This window comes from Zalophus californianus, chromosome 15 (assembly GCF_009762305.2).
Source record: "Zalophus californianus isolate mZalCal1 chromosome 15, mZalCal1.pri.v2, whole genome shotgun sequence".
Lineage (NCBI taxonomy): Eukaryota > Metazoa > Chordata > Mammalia > Carnivora > Otariidae > Zalophus > Zalophus californianus.
The window spans coordinates 55,436,923-55,451,438 of NC_045609.1; the positions used below are offsets into that span (position 1 = coordinate 55,436,923).

General features: G+C 48.4%; 1 protein-coding gene across 50 annotated transcripts in view; it reads right to left on the bottom strand.

Moving 5' to 3' along the window:
* The window catches only part of SORBS1 (sorbin and SH3 domain containing 1), a 225,784-nt gene that overhangs the window by 19,239 nt on the left and 192,029 nt on the right, over positions 1–14,516 (bottom strand). For 27 of the 50 annotated variants that reach the window (XM_035724191.1, XM_035724149.1, XM_035724153.1 and 24 more), the window contains 6 exons: positions 13,797–13,964; positions 9,976–10,022; positions 6,141–6,255; positions 5,850–5,975; positions 4,172–4,366; positions 1,833–2,606 (listed from right to left, as the gene is read on the bottom strand). In XM_035724191.1, coding sequence (XP_035580084.1) covers positions 1,833–2,606; positions 4,172–4,366; positions 5,850–5,975; positions 6,141–6,255; positions 9,976–10,022; positions 13,797–13,964 — 1,425 coding nt within the window. The remainder of the gene's footprint in view (positions 1–1,832; positions 2,607–4,171; positions 4,367–5,849; positions 5,976–6,140; positions 6,256–9,975; positions 10,023–13,796; positions 13,965–14,516) is intronic. The other 23 variants (XM_035724166.1, XM_035724169.1, XM_035724173.1 and 20 more) reach the window with 3 other exon arrangements.

Here is a 14,516-nt window from a genome sequence, read left to right on the forward strand (position 1 = left end):
ACCCGGAGTTCCCGCACTATGCGCACTTCCTGTACACACTGGGTCCTGGAATCAGGCTGTGCTGATGACTCACGGCTGACAACAATGAGGTCTCCAGGCACTGTGAGCTGACTTAGGACGTTTACAGAACTGTTCCCACATCAGAGACCTTGAATTCTTTTCAGCTAGCCCCTTCACCATCTCTCCCCAACCAACTATTCTTTGCTTAGCTGGACACACCCTTCTCTTCCACATTCCAGGAGCACCTGCTCTGGGACCAGGTTCTGCTATTTTCCCTAGGCCCCATGCTCAGAGCTGGAGAAACAATCCACTTTATGGAGCCTCCCCACAGGCCAGCCATCACTCTTAGCTCATTTAATCCTTACAACTACCCTATGAAGGAGAGACCACTTTTACTCCTACTTTGCACAGAGAAGACTGTGGCTCGCTGGCCTGATTATTTATCACTATCCCACACTGCTCTTCCCGGGGAAAGCAATCTTCTGCTCCTAACCATTAGGCTGGGGCCAGAGGTCTGGCCTCGTCTGTGTCTCCGGCCTCTGAGCTCCTGTGGTCTTTGAGCACTTCTCTGTCACTGCAGTCATGATGCCACTGTGTCTGTGTTGTTGCTGGAACACGGGCTCATCCAGCGCAGGGAGGCACTGACCCCAGTCCCCTGCCCTGCTGCAGAGTGGTGTCTATAGGCCCGAAATAAATACTTGTTGAGTGACTTTAGAGAAAAACTAGGATGGCAGGTCTGAGCATCGGGCGGAGTCTACTGCGGGCATTGTACACAGTAAACAATAAATGAGGCTTCTTCAAGAATTGCACCTGATACTAAAGGCATTCTAGGATGTTCTCAGTTCCAGAAGCAGCTCCAGATCGCCCAACATGGAGAGCTTCCAAAGTGCTGACCACGTTCTGTTCCCAGTCCCCGCACGGGGTATTTCATACCCATTCCTCCGTGGAACCCTCTCAACCACACGGTGAGCCTGTTCTCCAGGTGAGGCTCAGAGAGGGGAAGTGACTCCCAGTCACAGACGCTGAGAGGCAAACCGGCATTCAACCCCAGCTACTTTGGAGAAACTGCCCGAAGTCTTTGACTTTTAGGGTACTAAACAGCATTGCCAAAATTAGAGTCATGACCTAATTGCCACATTTGTCCTCATCCCCATGCCCAATTTTTCAGCCCTCAAACACCCTAAGGCCACTCTGGTCCTTGAAATCTTTGTAGCTGACCCAGAGAGAAAATGGGACAGTGACCTAAAAACCTGGTGTGCCCACTCAAGGACCCCGTACCTGCTGGGGCCCCAGCGCTGGGCCTGCATGCACCTCCTTAGGACCAAAATGCATTTGTTCACCAGTGAACAAAAGCCCCGTGCTCCCACACGAACACAAGACGGGACGGAGACCTGACAGAGCTGAGCACTGGCAGAGTGCCACGCGTTACGGAAACAAAGTGCAGCTCACACCAAACCAAACCACACGGAGCCAAACTGAAGCCTGGTGTTCTCAGCTGTGTTAGAGCAAACCAAGGGAAGTCTCCGAGGCATGAATGGACATGAGGAAGGCCTTCCTTCTCGTGGGGCTTTGGCACCAGGCCAGGAGGCACCCAAAGTGGGAGTGACTTCTGAATCGCCTCAAGAGGCCAGAGTGCTGACTACCCTCTGCCTCCAACTGCCCCCAGGCTGGTACCTTAATCGATGGCCCCTCCGTTCCCTCCTGGGTACTATTTCTGCCCCCAAGGCAAGCGAAGGGCTCTCACCGGCATCCGTGGGGCCGCGGTAGACGGGCCACGGGTGAGACATCCAGCCCACCCTGCCAAGGCACATGCGGTCAAGCTGCAGGCCTACCTGGCTCACAGCACTCCGAGCGGCCCTCCTCTTGGCCTGCTCGCCACCTCTATGCAGGTCTGTCTGCTCAGTCTCCCTTCCCGGCAAAGGGCTACCCGGGGGCCTGCCGGGCCGGCTCTCCTCGGGCGCGTGGAGATCTGAGAGTCTCTGTTCCTCGCTCAGGCACCTGACCACGTCTGAAGGTCTCAAGCAGCTCTTCTTAGAGATCTTGGGTGCTCCGGGGCATCTCTCACCTGCCTCCCGCTCTGCTCTCCTCTCACACTGTCCGCGCTCTTCTCGCCTCGGCTGCCGCTTACCCTGGCTGCTAAAGGCGTTGCTGAGCTCCGAGATGACCCTATCAGAGCTCCCCGGCAGCAGCTGCGAGAAGCTATCCTGGCGGACACCTGGCAGTAGCACGTGGACACCACTGTCCCCGTTGACGTGAAGGGAGGTGGGGGCACCATGTGCCAAGGAGGCAGCTTTGTGGGGGGGAGGCAGGGCCAGCGGGGAAGCCATCGAGCGTGGGGTGGAAAGATCAGACCAGCTCGAATAGGGAAGGCTGAGAGACAGAGAGGAACCAGGCCTCGCCCACGAGGCAAGGTGGTCGGTGTTATAGACAGAAGTCTCCGGCAGAGGAGGCAGGGGTGGGGTCAGGGCCAGAGGCCGCCTGCCTGGGACCCCAACAGTCAGGGAGATCCACTCAGAGGTGACAGCGTGCATCTCGGGGGACAAGGCTCGGTGGGAGTGGGGCAGGGATGAGGGGGCTGGCATGATGAGCTTGCTGTGACTGGCAAACTTAAAAAGAAAAGGAGAGAGGAAAACAAAGGAAAGAAGCAAAAGGTACAAGTGTCAGCATAAAGAAGAAAGGAGGAAAATAATCACAAGGGATATACAAAGAGGAATGAAATGCAGAGGGCAAGGACACTCTGGTGTCCAAAAAAATGAAATCGTTTGGTTAGGTTGGAGAGAAAGTGGGACGTGGGTGCCTGCGTGTGCGCGTACCGTGTGTGTGTGCACGGCGTGTGCCGGTGGTGGAGGAGGGGCGGGCGAAGCGAGTGGTACGGAGGTGGGAGGAAGGGGCCCACTGGGGCGGTTACAGATGGCGCTGGCCCGGTTTGCAGAATCAGACTTTCAGAGGGACACACTGGAAGGCCCCCATCCTACCCCACCCCTCCCCACCCCCGCTGCCACCGAAGAGGCCCTGACCCACCACCACGAAGGAAAAAAGGTGCCCTGCCACTGCCCTGCCCCTTCTGTGGGCTTTTATTCTCTCTAGAGTTCTCAGCAAAGAGCCTTCCAGACAGGGGTACGAGCAGTGGAGTCATCTTGTTTCACAGTTGTGCTTGGCTACAGTCAAGTGAAGAATCTCGCTGAGTTACTCAAATTACTAGGAAGCAGAAGGGCCTGCACTGACCCCATGCCCTCTCCCCATGAGATCGCAGGAGATGGATCTCGCTGTGCAGGAGCCCCGGGTCAGCCCGTCTAATGCTTTCTGCCAGGAACCATCCCTGGGGTCAGGGGTGGGCAGGTGGGAGAAGAGGAAATGATGAGAGGATGACAGAAAAGAGGCACCACCCAAGTGTCATCCTGGGTCCAGGTCCGGGTTCTGCTCTCACGCCTCTGGCCATTCTCCCTACAACTTACCACGGTGGTATGGTCAGTGGTCTTCACAGGAAGTCACCCCACCATGCCTCTTCTGAACCCAAGGTCCTAATTCTTTCTTGGCTTTGGGGAAGTGGGGATGGGTTTGGAATAATTTATATTTTTTAAAACAAGTCTGTTCATAATTAATGTTTAGGGATGCAAACATCTTACTATGCCTATAAACCTACTTCCTCTCGGCCCAGTGTAGACAGAGATGCTATACGTTTCTTTCCCAGCCTGGTTTCTTACTTGCAAAGAATACTCTGGATCTGGTCCATATGTCTGAGGATGAGAACGTGATAATCTCTCTTTCAATCTTTGCCTTCTGCAGGCCAGCCTTGACCGAAAAGATGATGAAAAGAACCATCCTGGGTCATGGTATGTATGGGACACTGGTGGTCCCTAGACAACCAGCTTCCCCCAGGGTAGGCTGCTCCTATACAGTTTTGGGCCAACTGCTCAAGTCTCTCATTTCTCTTGCCCTAATCATCTTATCCCCAGAGCCATCACCTTAAGCTCTTTCCTTTCCCCACGATAATAGTTCTCCCTCCCAAGTTCTCGAAACGTGTCATTTGTATGCATGAAAACAAACCCTGGTGTGTATCCTCTGCATTACTGCAGATGGTCCCTAATCACAGTGCTGCAGAACCACCCCAGAGGGGCCGTGTGGACTGGTCGTGAGGAACGTGAAGACCAGGGATGAGAAGCTTAGGTACCTGTGGGCTCACGGTGCCACTACGACTTGGGGAGGAGGAGAAAGGCAGGTCGATGTAATCCACGGGGTTTTTCACCAGGGGCCGCTTGATCACATCCACGTAGGTGATGGGGAAGATGCCTTGCCGGGACGTCCCTGGGACCCTCCCTTCGTACCAGTTCTCGTCCACCTGTCGGAGCAGCATGATCCTCTCACCCTGCAAGATATGCAAGGAAGGGTCCTTGTGCCACCACGCCTCAGCAGGTCTGAGGCCCCTGCCTGCACCCTGTGCCATCCTTCATTGTTTATCACATCCTTTGTCCAGAAAAACCTTCCTTGCTAGACCCGGATAAAATCCGTTTCACGGAGATGAGGTGCTGACAGCAGGAGAGCTACCTGGAGGCTGAGAAGTGAAGCTTAGTTTCCAAATATTACAGTAAAGGAGAAAGTCAGAGTCATCCCCCTAACCAACTGCCAAATGGAGGGGTTTTGCCTCATTTATCACAAAACTGATATCCCGTTTTCTCTAAAGCAAAGGTTTTGGAGCGTTATCTTTTTTTTTCTTCCTTTTTAGAACTTTGTTTTTTCCCTGTACCACTACAGAAAAGTTAAAACACAAACATTAAGCAGAAAACTAGTATTACCCAGAAGATTATCTCTCGGGGTAACCACAGTTAATATTTTGATATAGGTATTTCCCAGATTTAATTCTGTTCATGTGAATTAGACTTGCACATATTTTTTTCTTATGAAAATGGAGTATGCACTGTATTCCCCTTTCCAACCTTCTTTTTCACCCTTTATGACATAGTACAAACCTCCTTCTTTTCAACAAATAGAATTCTACAGTTTTAATGTTATTGCAGCAACAGCATAATGGCCCATTGCAGGCCGTTCTATTGTACACACATATAATGACTCAATTACTGGTCTCCCGATATTGGGCATGTAGGGTGCTTCTCTTTTCCATAAGGTAGTTCCATCTTTTTCTAAGGCATGTGTTCATTTCCCTAAATCCTCACTAAAATTAGTAACTAATAACACTTCAGTAAAGCCAGGGAGTTCTGACACGGGAAGAGAGCATCTGATCGCAGGGAAGGAGGGCATCCCTGCACAGCTCACTCGTGTGCAAAGCGGGCACACTGAGCTCCTTGCGGGCACCGACTAGATGCCATGCATCATGCTGTGGGCTTCACAGAGGTGGTTTCCTTGGATCCTCTTAAAACAGCTCTAAGAGAGGGTCATTTGTCTTCATTTTACAGATGATCAAAGGGCGGCTTGGAAAAGTCTTTAACTCCCCAAAAGTTGACTTTTGGCTTCAAAGGACTTGCTCTTCTTCACTGGGCCATAGGAATATGTTGTAAAACCTAGTCACAACCACTTTTCACATCATTGGATGCTCAAAAAATGTTGGCTGAAGAGGTCTAAGACTCTAGAAATACTGCCGTTAGTCAGTGAACTTAATGTTAATTAAACCCTGACAAAGCCTAGGGTTTATTTTTTAAATGCCTCACCTCAGAAAATTCTCCACCTGCCCTTCATGCAATCCTTGATGGGGCACATCTCTCGGGCACAGACGGTACCACGAGACTAGTACATGGGTATGTATGGGACACCATCCCATATGCCGTGACGCCCCCTCTTGGAGAGAACAGGGCCATCCAAACAGAGCCCCAGGGCTGAGAAGAGAGGGTACTTACCTTCCTGAAGGACATTTCTACTTGCGTATCACCATTAAAGTTGAACTTAGCGATAGCTTCTCCATATTCCAAGACCTGCACCGGTGCCAACTTCTTGGGCTGAGCCTTCTCAGCGGGAGGAAGAAGCTGAGAAAGGGAAAGAGGCAGAGGAGAAGGAAAAGAGAAGAAAGCGAGGGGGTGAGAGCAAGGGAGGAAACAAACAAAAAAACAAAAACACACAAGTTCTTGGTAAGTGAGTGGTGCTTTGGGCATGACCAGGCTCTTCTGTGGAAAGAGAAGGAGGGATGGTACCTCTATGTAGGTGCGCGGGAAGATCCCCACCCGGCCGTGATGCTCTCCTTCATACCAGTTCTGATCAATCTGCTTGTAGATGTACACAATGTCCCCCTTCTGCAGAGGAAGCTCCCTGTTGACAGAAGGTCAGAGCATGTTAGCAGATGTCTCAAAATGTGTAAGATGAAGACACTCCATTTTTTAGCAAAAGGAGACTCTGAGTGAGGTCAAAGGGGACAAATCATAGAAGAGGGGCCTCCATATTCGGAAGGGAGAACCTCACTTTTCAGGAAGTTACATCCCTTTTGGCATCCTTCCAGTCTTCCGTGGGATGGATATTAACTTTCAAAAGGACTCCGCACTCCAAAGTGCTCACAGGCTGTGTGAGTTTGTCGTGGTTTTCTCAATGTATTTTTTGTGAATGCTGGTCTTATGCTCAGAATATTTATGCAACACGTAACAATGCACCCAGTAGTCTCAACTGATGTCCAGTAAATGATGATAAACATTTCCCTGTAGATACTTTCACTGTCTTCACTATGCTCCTTCTATGCCCTAGCAAGGCATGCTTTCATTGCTTGAAACGACCCTCAAATTACTTGTGATAGACTGACATCCGTGTGACCTCCCATCCAGTCAGCCAGCTAGCCACCCACCACATCATCCTCCACCCGTCTATCATCATGCAGCAGAAAAGCTCTGAAATCAGGCAGATCCGGGTTTAAAGCCCAGTTATATCATTTACTAGCTCTGAGACCTGGGGCGAGATACGTAATCTCTCTGAGATACTTTATCTGAAAATAGGAGCTAACTCAGACTTGCTGGAAAGATGTAGCAACAAATTGCAAGTAAAACACCCAGCACGGTGCCTGTTACAGAGTTAGCACTCAGGAAATGGGAATTCACTACTTCCTTTTCAACATGGGAAAGGAACCTTGGAAAGAAAAGTGGATTTTCCTTAAAATGTTCTTCATGTATTTTTGCAACTTTTCTATCTCCATCCATCCCTTTGCTGGCCTTAATAATGATGCTGTTAACCTCTAACCAGGGTTCCTTTAAAAAAAAAAAAAAGATGAAAAGATAAATTATAAGCAAAACAAAAACTGAAAAGGAGGATAACAACTGTAACTTGAAGTTTTTTGAATTAAAAAAAAAATGACCTAGATCTTTTCCATTTGCATCAAACCAAAAGCAATGGAAAGAAAGGCTCTGACTGCAATTTGGAGGGGGTGGGCCTGTCTCCTCTGCAATGTGCCAGGAAGCCGCACGGTTATGTGAGGGGCGCTGGCTAAACAATGGGGGCACATCTGGAAGACTTTACACCAAGTCCGCACTGTGCTGAGTGCAAGAACAAGGCAGGCTTTGTGGCGTCGCACTGGTAGAGAAGATGCTAATCCTGAGGAGGCCCGTGGAGGGGATCTAGGGCATTTGTCTCTGTAAGAGAGAATGTTTCTGGCCAGTTTTTTGCTATAGCTCTCCTTGGGGGTGTCTGAATCCCCTCCTCTCTTTACTCCCCAACCATGGACACGTGGATGTGCAGGACCCTCAGCATATCCACCCCTGCTGGAGATCTGTATGCTCCACGCTCTCCCACCCTCAGTGACTTGCAGCTGTAGAGGCAGGTGGGAGTGTCACGGCCCCGGAGGTAAGCAAGGAGGACGTCAGCTTGGGGGCGGCTGAGAGGTCTGCAGCCATCCTTCCTGCACTGCGGACCACATGCCCATCTCCCAAAGAACCACAGCGCAAGGTCTGGTGGTAATGAGGTTCCAGAAGCACTGATACGATATTCTCCAGGTCTTTTCTGGAGTGTCACCATGTCTATTATCAGCACAGGAGAGGCTCAGAGAAGTCCTGCGGGTAAGAAACCTGTTTAACTTTGTTGACTCGAGTGCTCCTACAGGACACTTTTTTGAGTAACATACTTTGGAGAAAAGTAGAACCCAGTGATTAAAGACGTTTAGAAGACTCAAGTCAATGGATCTGTCCTTTACTCTTTTAAAAAAAAAGTTTTATTAACTTTTCTGGGAGGGAGCCAGGGGTAGTAACAGCACAGAGCCAGGCGGTAGACTCCTCTCTCCAACATTAGCACCATTTTAATTCTTTTTTTATTTAGAGAGAGAGTGTGTGCAGGGTGGGGAGGGGCAGAGGGAGAGAGAGAATCTTAAGCAGGCTCCACGCCCAGTGGGGAGCCTGACGTGGGGCTCAATCTCACGACCCTGAGATCATGACCTGAGCCGAAATTAAGAGTCAGACACTTAACTGACTGAGCCACCCAGGCACCCCCAGCATTATCACTGTTGATAAATGGTGACAATTCTGTCTCAATCAGCCTTCTCCCCTCTTCTATTGGACAAAGTTGCTCTAAGGAAAAAATTGTTCTGACTTTGTAATGAAATCTCCGAAAATATAAGATTATCATCACAATACCATTCAATGATTATAGGGACCTCTCTCAATTCAAAGGAGAAAGGGGGAAAAGGTACCATTTGATTAAACTAAAAATTAATTTATAGAACTCTGTTATCTTCTCTCTGGTTAAAAAGAAGGGGCAGGGGGAGATGCTGACTTTTGCTACATTATGCAAAATGTTTTATAACTATTACCTCAGCTGCCCTGCAAGAGTGGCATTTTTATGTCCATTTTATAAATTTGGAAATTTGAGGTGGAGGTTGGTGACTTGCTCACTGTCACAGAGACAGTAAGGGGCCCAGTCACGACTCAAACACAGGACTTCCTGACTCTAGAGCCCATCTGTCCAGCACACTAGACTGCCACCTCTTGTTAGCTGATGAGCTAAAGGACTGGAGTGATTACAATCAAACCCAACATACCAGAATTTGTGCCTAGGTCTGAAGACTGTGGCCTGGTCACTCATTTTGTGTTGGAGGAGATCAGAATCATGGCTGAGTAGCCTTCTCCATGGCATTACTCAGTGTCCAGTGATGGAGAGCTTCCCCTCTCATCACCAAGAATGGAGATGTGGGGCCTCCCATCAGCAGGGCAATGGGGTGGCTGCTGGTTATTGCTACCAATGGCAACTCATGGCCCATTTTAATCCATAATTAGATAGGAAGTGAGCAGGTTCCTCGTAGAACCCAGGCTTGCTAGCATTTTCCAAATTTCCATGGAATAGAAAGGCTTCCCGGTCATCTAAAATTAGGTAACACTGGGTTAAATAAGCTAATCAGGTTTCTTCATTGAGGGCCTTCTAGAGCCATCATATGCCAATAGCAAAGTCCGTCTGGGAGGAAGGGGGCATGGGAGGTATTGACATAGTGTGCAGTGGTTCCTAGACTCCTTGCTAGGATGGAAGACTTTTTTTTGAGAAATATTTTATGGAGCTAGCCCTTTTGAGGAACATACTGCTTTCCTGTGGGTTCCCACAACCACTGAATGTCATAAGATGTAGCAAAACTAATGAAGTTATCATTATAGATACTGGTTCTGGTTCCTGCCATAGAAAGAATGGGTCAGATTGAGCCACCACGTCATCAAGCAAACTGAGTCCATGGATAGGAGGCGGCAAGGTGGCACAGTGGTAGGAGCCCAGGCTCTGGCACCAAGCTGCCAGGGTTTGAACCCCCTGCGTCTATCACTGACCAGCTTGGGCAAGCTCCTTAACCTCACAGCCTCTCAGTTTCCCCATTAGTGTAACAGGGATAACAATAGCACCAACCCCAGAGGGTTCTGGTGATGGCTGAATCAGTTACCACATGTAAGTAACTTGAATGGTGCTTGGCACGTAGTAAACTCTATAAATTATTGTTTTTAATCATCATTGTTGTTCTCCATCTCTTTACAAGTGAGCTGTGTTTCAAAGAGACAGTTATAAAAACAAATTGGTAGTACTTACTTTAGAGTCTGAGCTTTAAAGTCAAACTTGGCTCTGGCAGGTCTCATCTAAACACAAGAAACAGTGAAAATTTAAAATCACAATTTATGTACAATGAAAAGGACACATTTTTCAGAAGTTTCCAGAAAGCAAAGCAGAAAAATTCACTCTAACTAGTTCATTCTGGTGGAGAAATCTGGGCAAAATTCCACTTATCTGACCTCAGCAGAACATTAGATGAATGTTTGATCAACTATGTCATGCATGAGAATCTCCCTAAGGAGGACCAGATTTGGGGAAGAGATGTTTCAAAAAGTCCCAAAGCTGAAGCGCTGGTTCCCCAAAGCTGACCATGGCTATTAAAAACAACACACACACACACCAGTCGGCCAGAAGTCCTCAGACATTCCTACTCTTTGGGGGACATCTCCTATTCTCCTGACTTAAATTATGATCTGCAAGTGGACGAAACCCTGATTCACCTCTCACATCATCTGTGACTCTATAGATTTCTCCTGGCCTGTGAGATCATCCCAAAAGCCAGACAAAGCGAGCCCTGAGTTCATTCTCTTTCTCCAAAGCTTCCTTTCCTTTCGGGTAGCCCTCTCCTTCTGGACCCCCAGGCCTGGAAGTCCTCCTCAGACTCCAGTTCCTCAAGTCTGTCACTCAGTCATACCGACCTCCCTCCAGAACCCTCCACAAGCATGCTCAGGTCTGACCTCTAGCTCCTACACACACAAAGCTTCCTTTGACTTTGTCTTCTCTTCACTTTCATCTACTGTCACTCAGGAGCACAAATAACATTCCTCAAATACTTCCGTCCATCACTTCCTTGCTTTGAAGTTGGCTGAGGCTCTCAAGTATCCCTCAGATCAAATCTCAATTCCTGACGTGGGTTAAGGTCTTTGGGTAATTTCTCCCCAATTTCACATACTTTCTCTTCAATATTAGAGGACAAAGCAGAGGGGGAAAACGGGAGACTCGGTGAGAAAAAAAAAAAAAAGGTATTTAAAAGCTCCATCAAGGGGCGCCTGGGTGGCTCAGTTGTTAAGCGTCTGCCTTCGGCTCATGTCATGATCCCAGGGTCCTGGGATCGAGCCCCGCATTGGGCTCCCTGCTTGGCGGGAAGCCTGCTACTCCCTCTCCCACTCCCCTTGTGTTCCTGCTCTTGCTATCTCTCTCTGTGTCAAATAAATCTTAAATAAATAAATAAATAAATAAATAAATAAATAAAAGCTCCATCAAGCTTAGTTTTAGGTCCTAAACCCATCAGTGATATGTACCTTATTAGTAGGCTCCTCAAGCTGGGATCTTGTAGGGATTTTCTTAAGGGTGGTGAATTCCCCACAGGAATTTATTTTTGCATTTTCATGTTGATGTTTCGCCTCTATCTATCTGCTCACATATGTATTAGAGGTCAACTGAATGACTACTTTACAATCAATGCCACACAATTTCAATGCTTGCATTTGTGTCCGTCTGTGACCGAAGAGCACAATTTAGTTGTCGTAAGCAAATAAGAAAAGAGCGGATGTGGAGTTAATGATAAATGACATGTTCAAAAGAGAAGGCCAGATAACCAACATTGTAAGGACAAAAATTTCACAGTGATTCCAATCAAAAAAAAAAAAAAAGAAAAAAAGATGGTCGTTACCCAAGGACAGCCAGCTGTAGAGCTGTGGGGACTTTAAAAATGTGTACCAAACAGCACCATATTCACACTTTGCGTGGCAACTGAGTTCAGGCAAAGGGATTTCACCTATCGGTTAAATTAATTAAGTTTTGCAGGTGTGTCATTAACTATTTAACTTGTAAATTGTCTTAGGCCAATACTGGGGATTGGTGAAAACAAATTTTTTTCCATTAATCAGAATCCATATGTTACTCAAAGTTGAGAAAAACACTGATTCCATGGAACTGTTAAGACATATTCTGAGTCATCGTTGCCTATGCAAAGTAGCATCTCCCTCTTCATCTACCTGTCTCCCTGAGGCCCGATCCATCTACCCCTCCCCCGGCTCCCACAGCACAGACCAAGGTCATGGGGGTGCCTCCCCCACTAGACTCCCAGCTTCCCAAAGGCACAGTCTGGGTCCTATTTCTGCCTCCACATGGGGTCTTGCACAGAATTACTGGTCACCCACATTGTACTCAGTGGGCCTGGGGTACTTCTACATAGCCCTGTGCACCTGGGACTCGTTGGTCTCTGTTCTCCCATGTCTGTCAGTCAACATCCAGGGCAGTGATTCTCAAAGTGGGGTCTCTAAACTGGTATTATCAACATCACCTGGGAACTGGCTAGAAAGGCAATCCTTGGGCCCCACCCCAGAATTAGAATATTTGCGGATGGGGCCCAACAATCTGTATTTTAACAAGCCCCTGGGAGATTCTGATGAGCACCCAAGTTTGAGAATCAGTGCTCTGGAAGGGAGGCAGGGAGGGTTAGGCAGTTTGCCTGCCTCTCTCCAAGGCTGTTCTGCCCCAGCTGCATTTCTGTGTGCATGTTCCTATACATGGATCTATGCAGCCCTATGGTGCCTTGCGTTCCATTCCCCTCTTCCCCATCACTAACAAGCAGGTAGGCCTGTGAATGAGGATAATCCATCACCAGAGCTTTCGGAACAGGGTGGTTCTGAGGAGCTGGAATGCTGAGGGCTGGGGGCTGCCTTTCCCTTGCATCGGAGTTACCCCTGCTAACTTCTGCCTCTTCCTCATTATATTTTCTTTCTCTTCATCACCGTAGAGCGTCCTTCCCTTTCCCTGCTTTTCTTTCATGCTGGTTCTCTTTTCTCTCTTTGTCACAGAGAGACATTTCTTTCAAAACAAAACAAAAAACAAACCATTTGATGAGAATAGCCAGTGCCTCTGTCTCTCAAAGGGTAGAAACATGAATATCAAGCTCCTATTACACTGAAAGATTTATAAACCTGTATATGCTTTGGTGTCACTTCCCCAGCTCCCTGCCTCCCAAGCCCCAGACACACACAATTCCCCAGAAGGAGCTAATTCTTAGCGGACCACTTAGGGTCCCACGGCAAAACATACTCTGACGCAGGCAGCAGTGTTTGGCCGGCATAAGAATTTCAACATGTTGGCCTGAGCACAGGAGGCCAAGGCCTGGATAAAATCGCTTCAAAGGTTTGTGCTCTCTTCATGCCTTTTATATTAAGTTTTGTAATCTCAGCTGAGAAATGTCAAAATTAAAGGAACAAATGAAATGTCTCTCAGAGAGCCCTCTTTCCCTCGGTGGGTATATCCTAACCACAAAACTCCCTGGGTTTCAAAATTTTTCAGTGAGGCTTCAGCACTACTAAACACCTTATTCAACTAATTCATCATACAATACTAAGCGACAATATTATTCTCTGATTTTCGGGACCTGGGGAAATGGTGTAAACAATGCATTGCTTGCTAACTTTTATAATAAGTTTCACGAAACCATTTCTTCAAAGAAGAATCTTCTAACTGCCCACACAACAGCTACTAAGACACACGGGCTAAGGTATAAGGTTTCTAGGCAGAATACACAGGCAACACAGTGTCATGATAAAATGCAGGATGTAGAGGACTGGATTCGTGAAGACAGCCGATGCTCTAGGCATGCATGGGGGGGGTGTGCACCAGCAGATCCCGGTCCCACAGCCAGGCATGCTTGAACATACAGAGCACAGGACATAATGGGACTCATGTCCATGACCAGCCACAGAAGAGCCAAAGCAAGCCTACGGAAGCCAGGATGACAGATGCCGTTTGGAGAACTAATTTGGCCTACAGAAGGCAATGCTAAGGGAAGGCAAATAATGCTTTGGGTCAAGCAGCAGACCGAGGCAACCAAAACAGACCTCTGACCCAGATTTCCTTTTGGCCGTATCGTCTATATTGAGGAGGTCCCCAAAGCGCTCATTAGTGATAAACTGATGGTGCGTCGGAATGACGCCCGTGTGGCGACGAGCTGCAATATCGGCCTCTTCTTGCTCACGCTTAAGTCGTCTCTGGTCCGCTAAAAGTTTCTGCCATGAAATTGCATAAAATGGGCAGTGAATCATCTGGTCCAGGGTGTTGGAAAACTGCCAACAAAACAACTAAGGAAAAAGCTGCTGGGTGAATGGGGGGAAACGCTGAGGGTCAGGTGTCAGAGGGGCTTAATGGCCACAACTACCATGTCCCCCTGTAGCCACAGCCCACATACTCTGTGGAGGAGGGAGACGGCACCACGTGGGAGACACCTGGGGAACCCTGGGCCACGGAGGAAGGATGAATTCCAGACAGTTACAGTCTAGGAAACTGTCTCCTGGTTCAGCCAAAAGCCTCCTGTCCCCAATACATGGCCACGAAATCCAGGCCCTCTGGGGGTGGGGGGAGTATCTGGAGCATCCACAAGCATGCTGGGCTGGAGGTGGGGTCTGAGGGTATTGCCCTCACCTCATTTAGGCAGTGATGAGTTCTCAGTGTCTTCCCATGGTGGGGCCAGGGCTGGCTGATTCCTCCTACCCGAATCTGGGCTCTTACTATGCAGGATCTATGGCAACTAGATCATTTTTGGGCTTCCTAGGTCTATTACT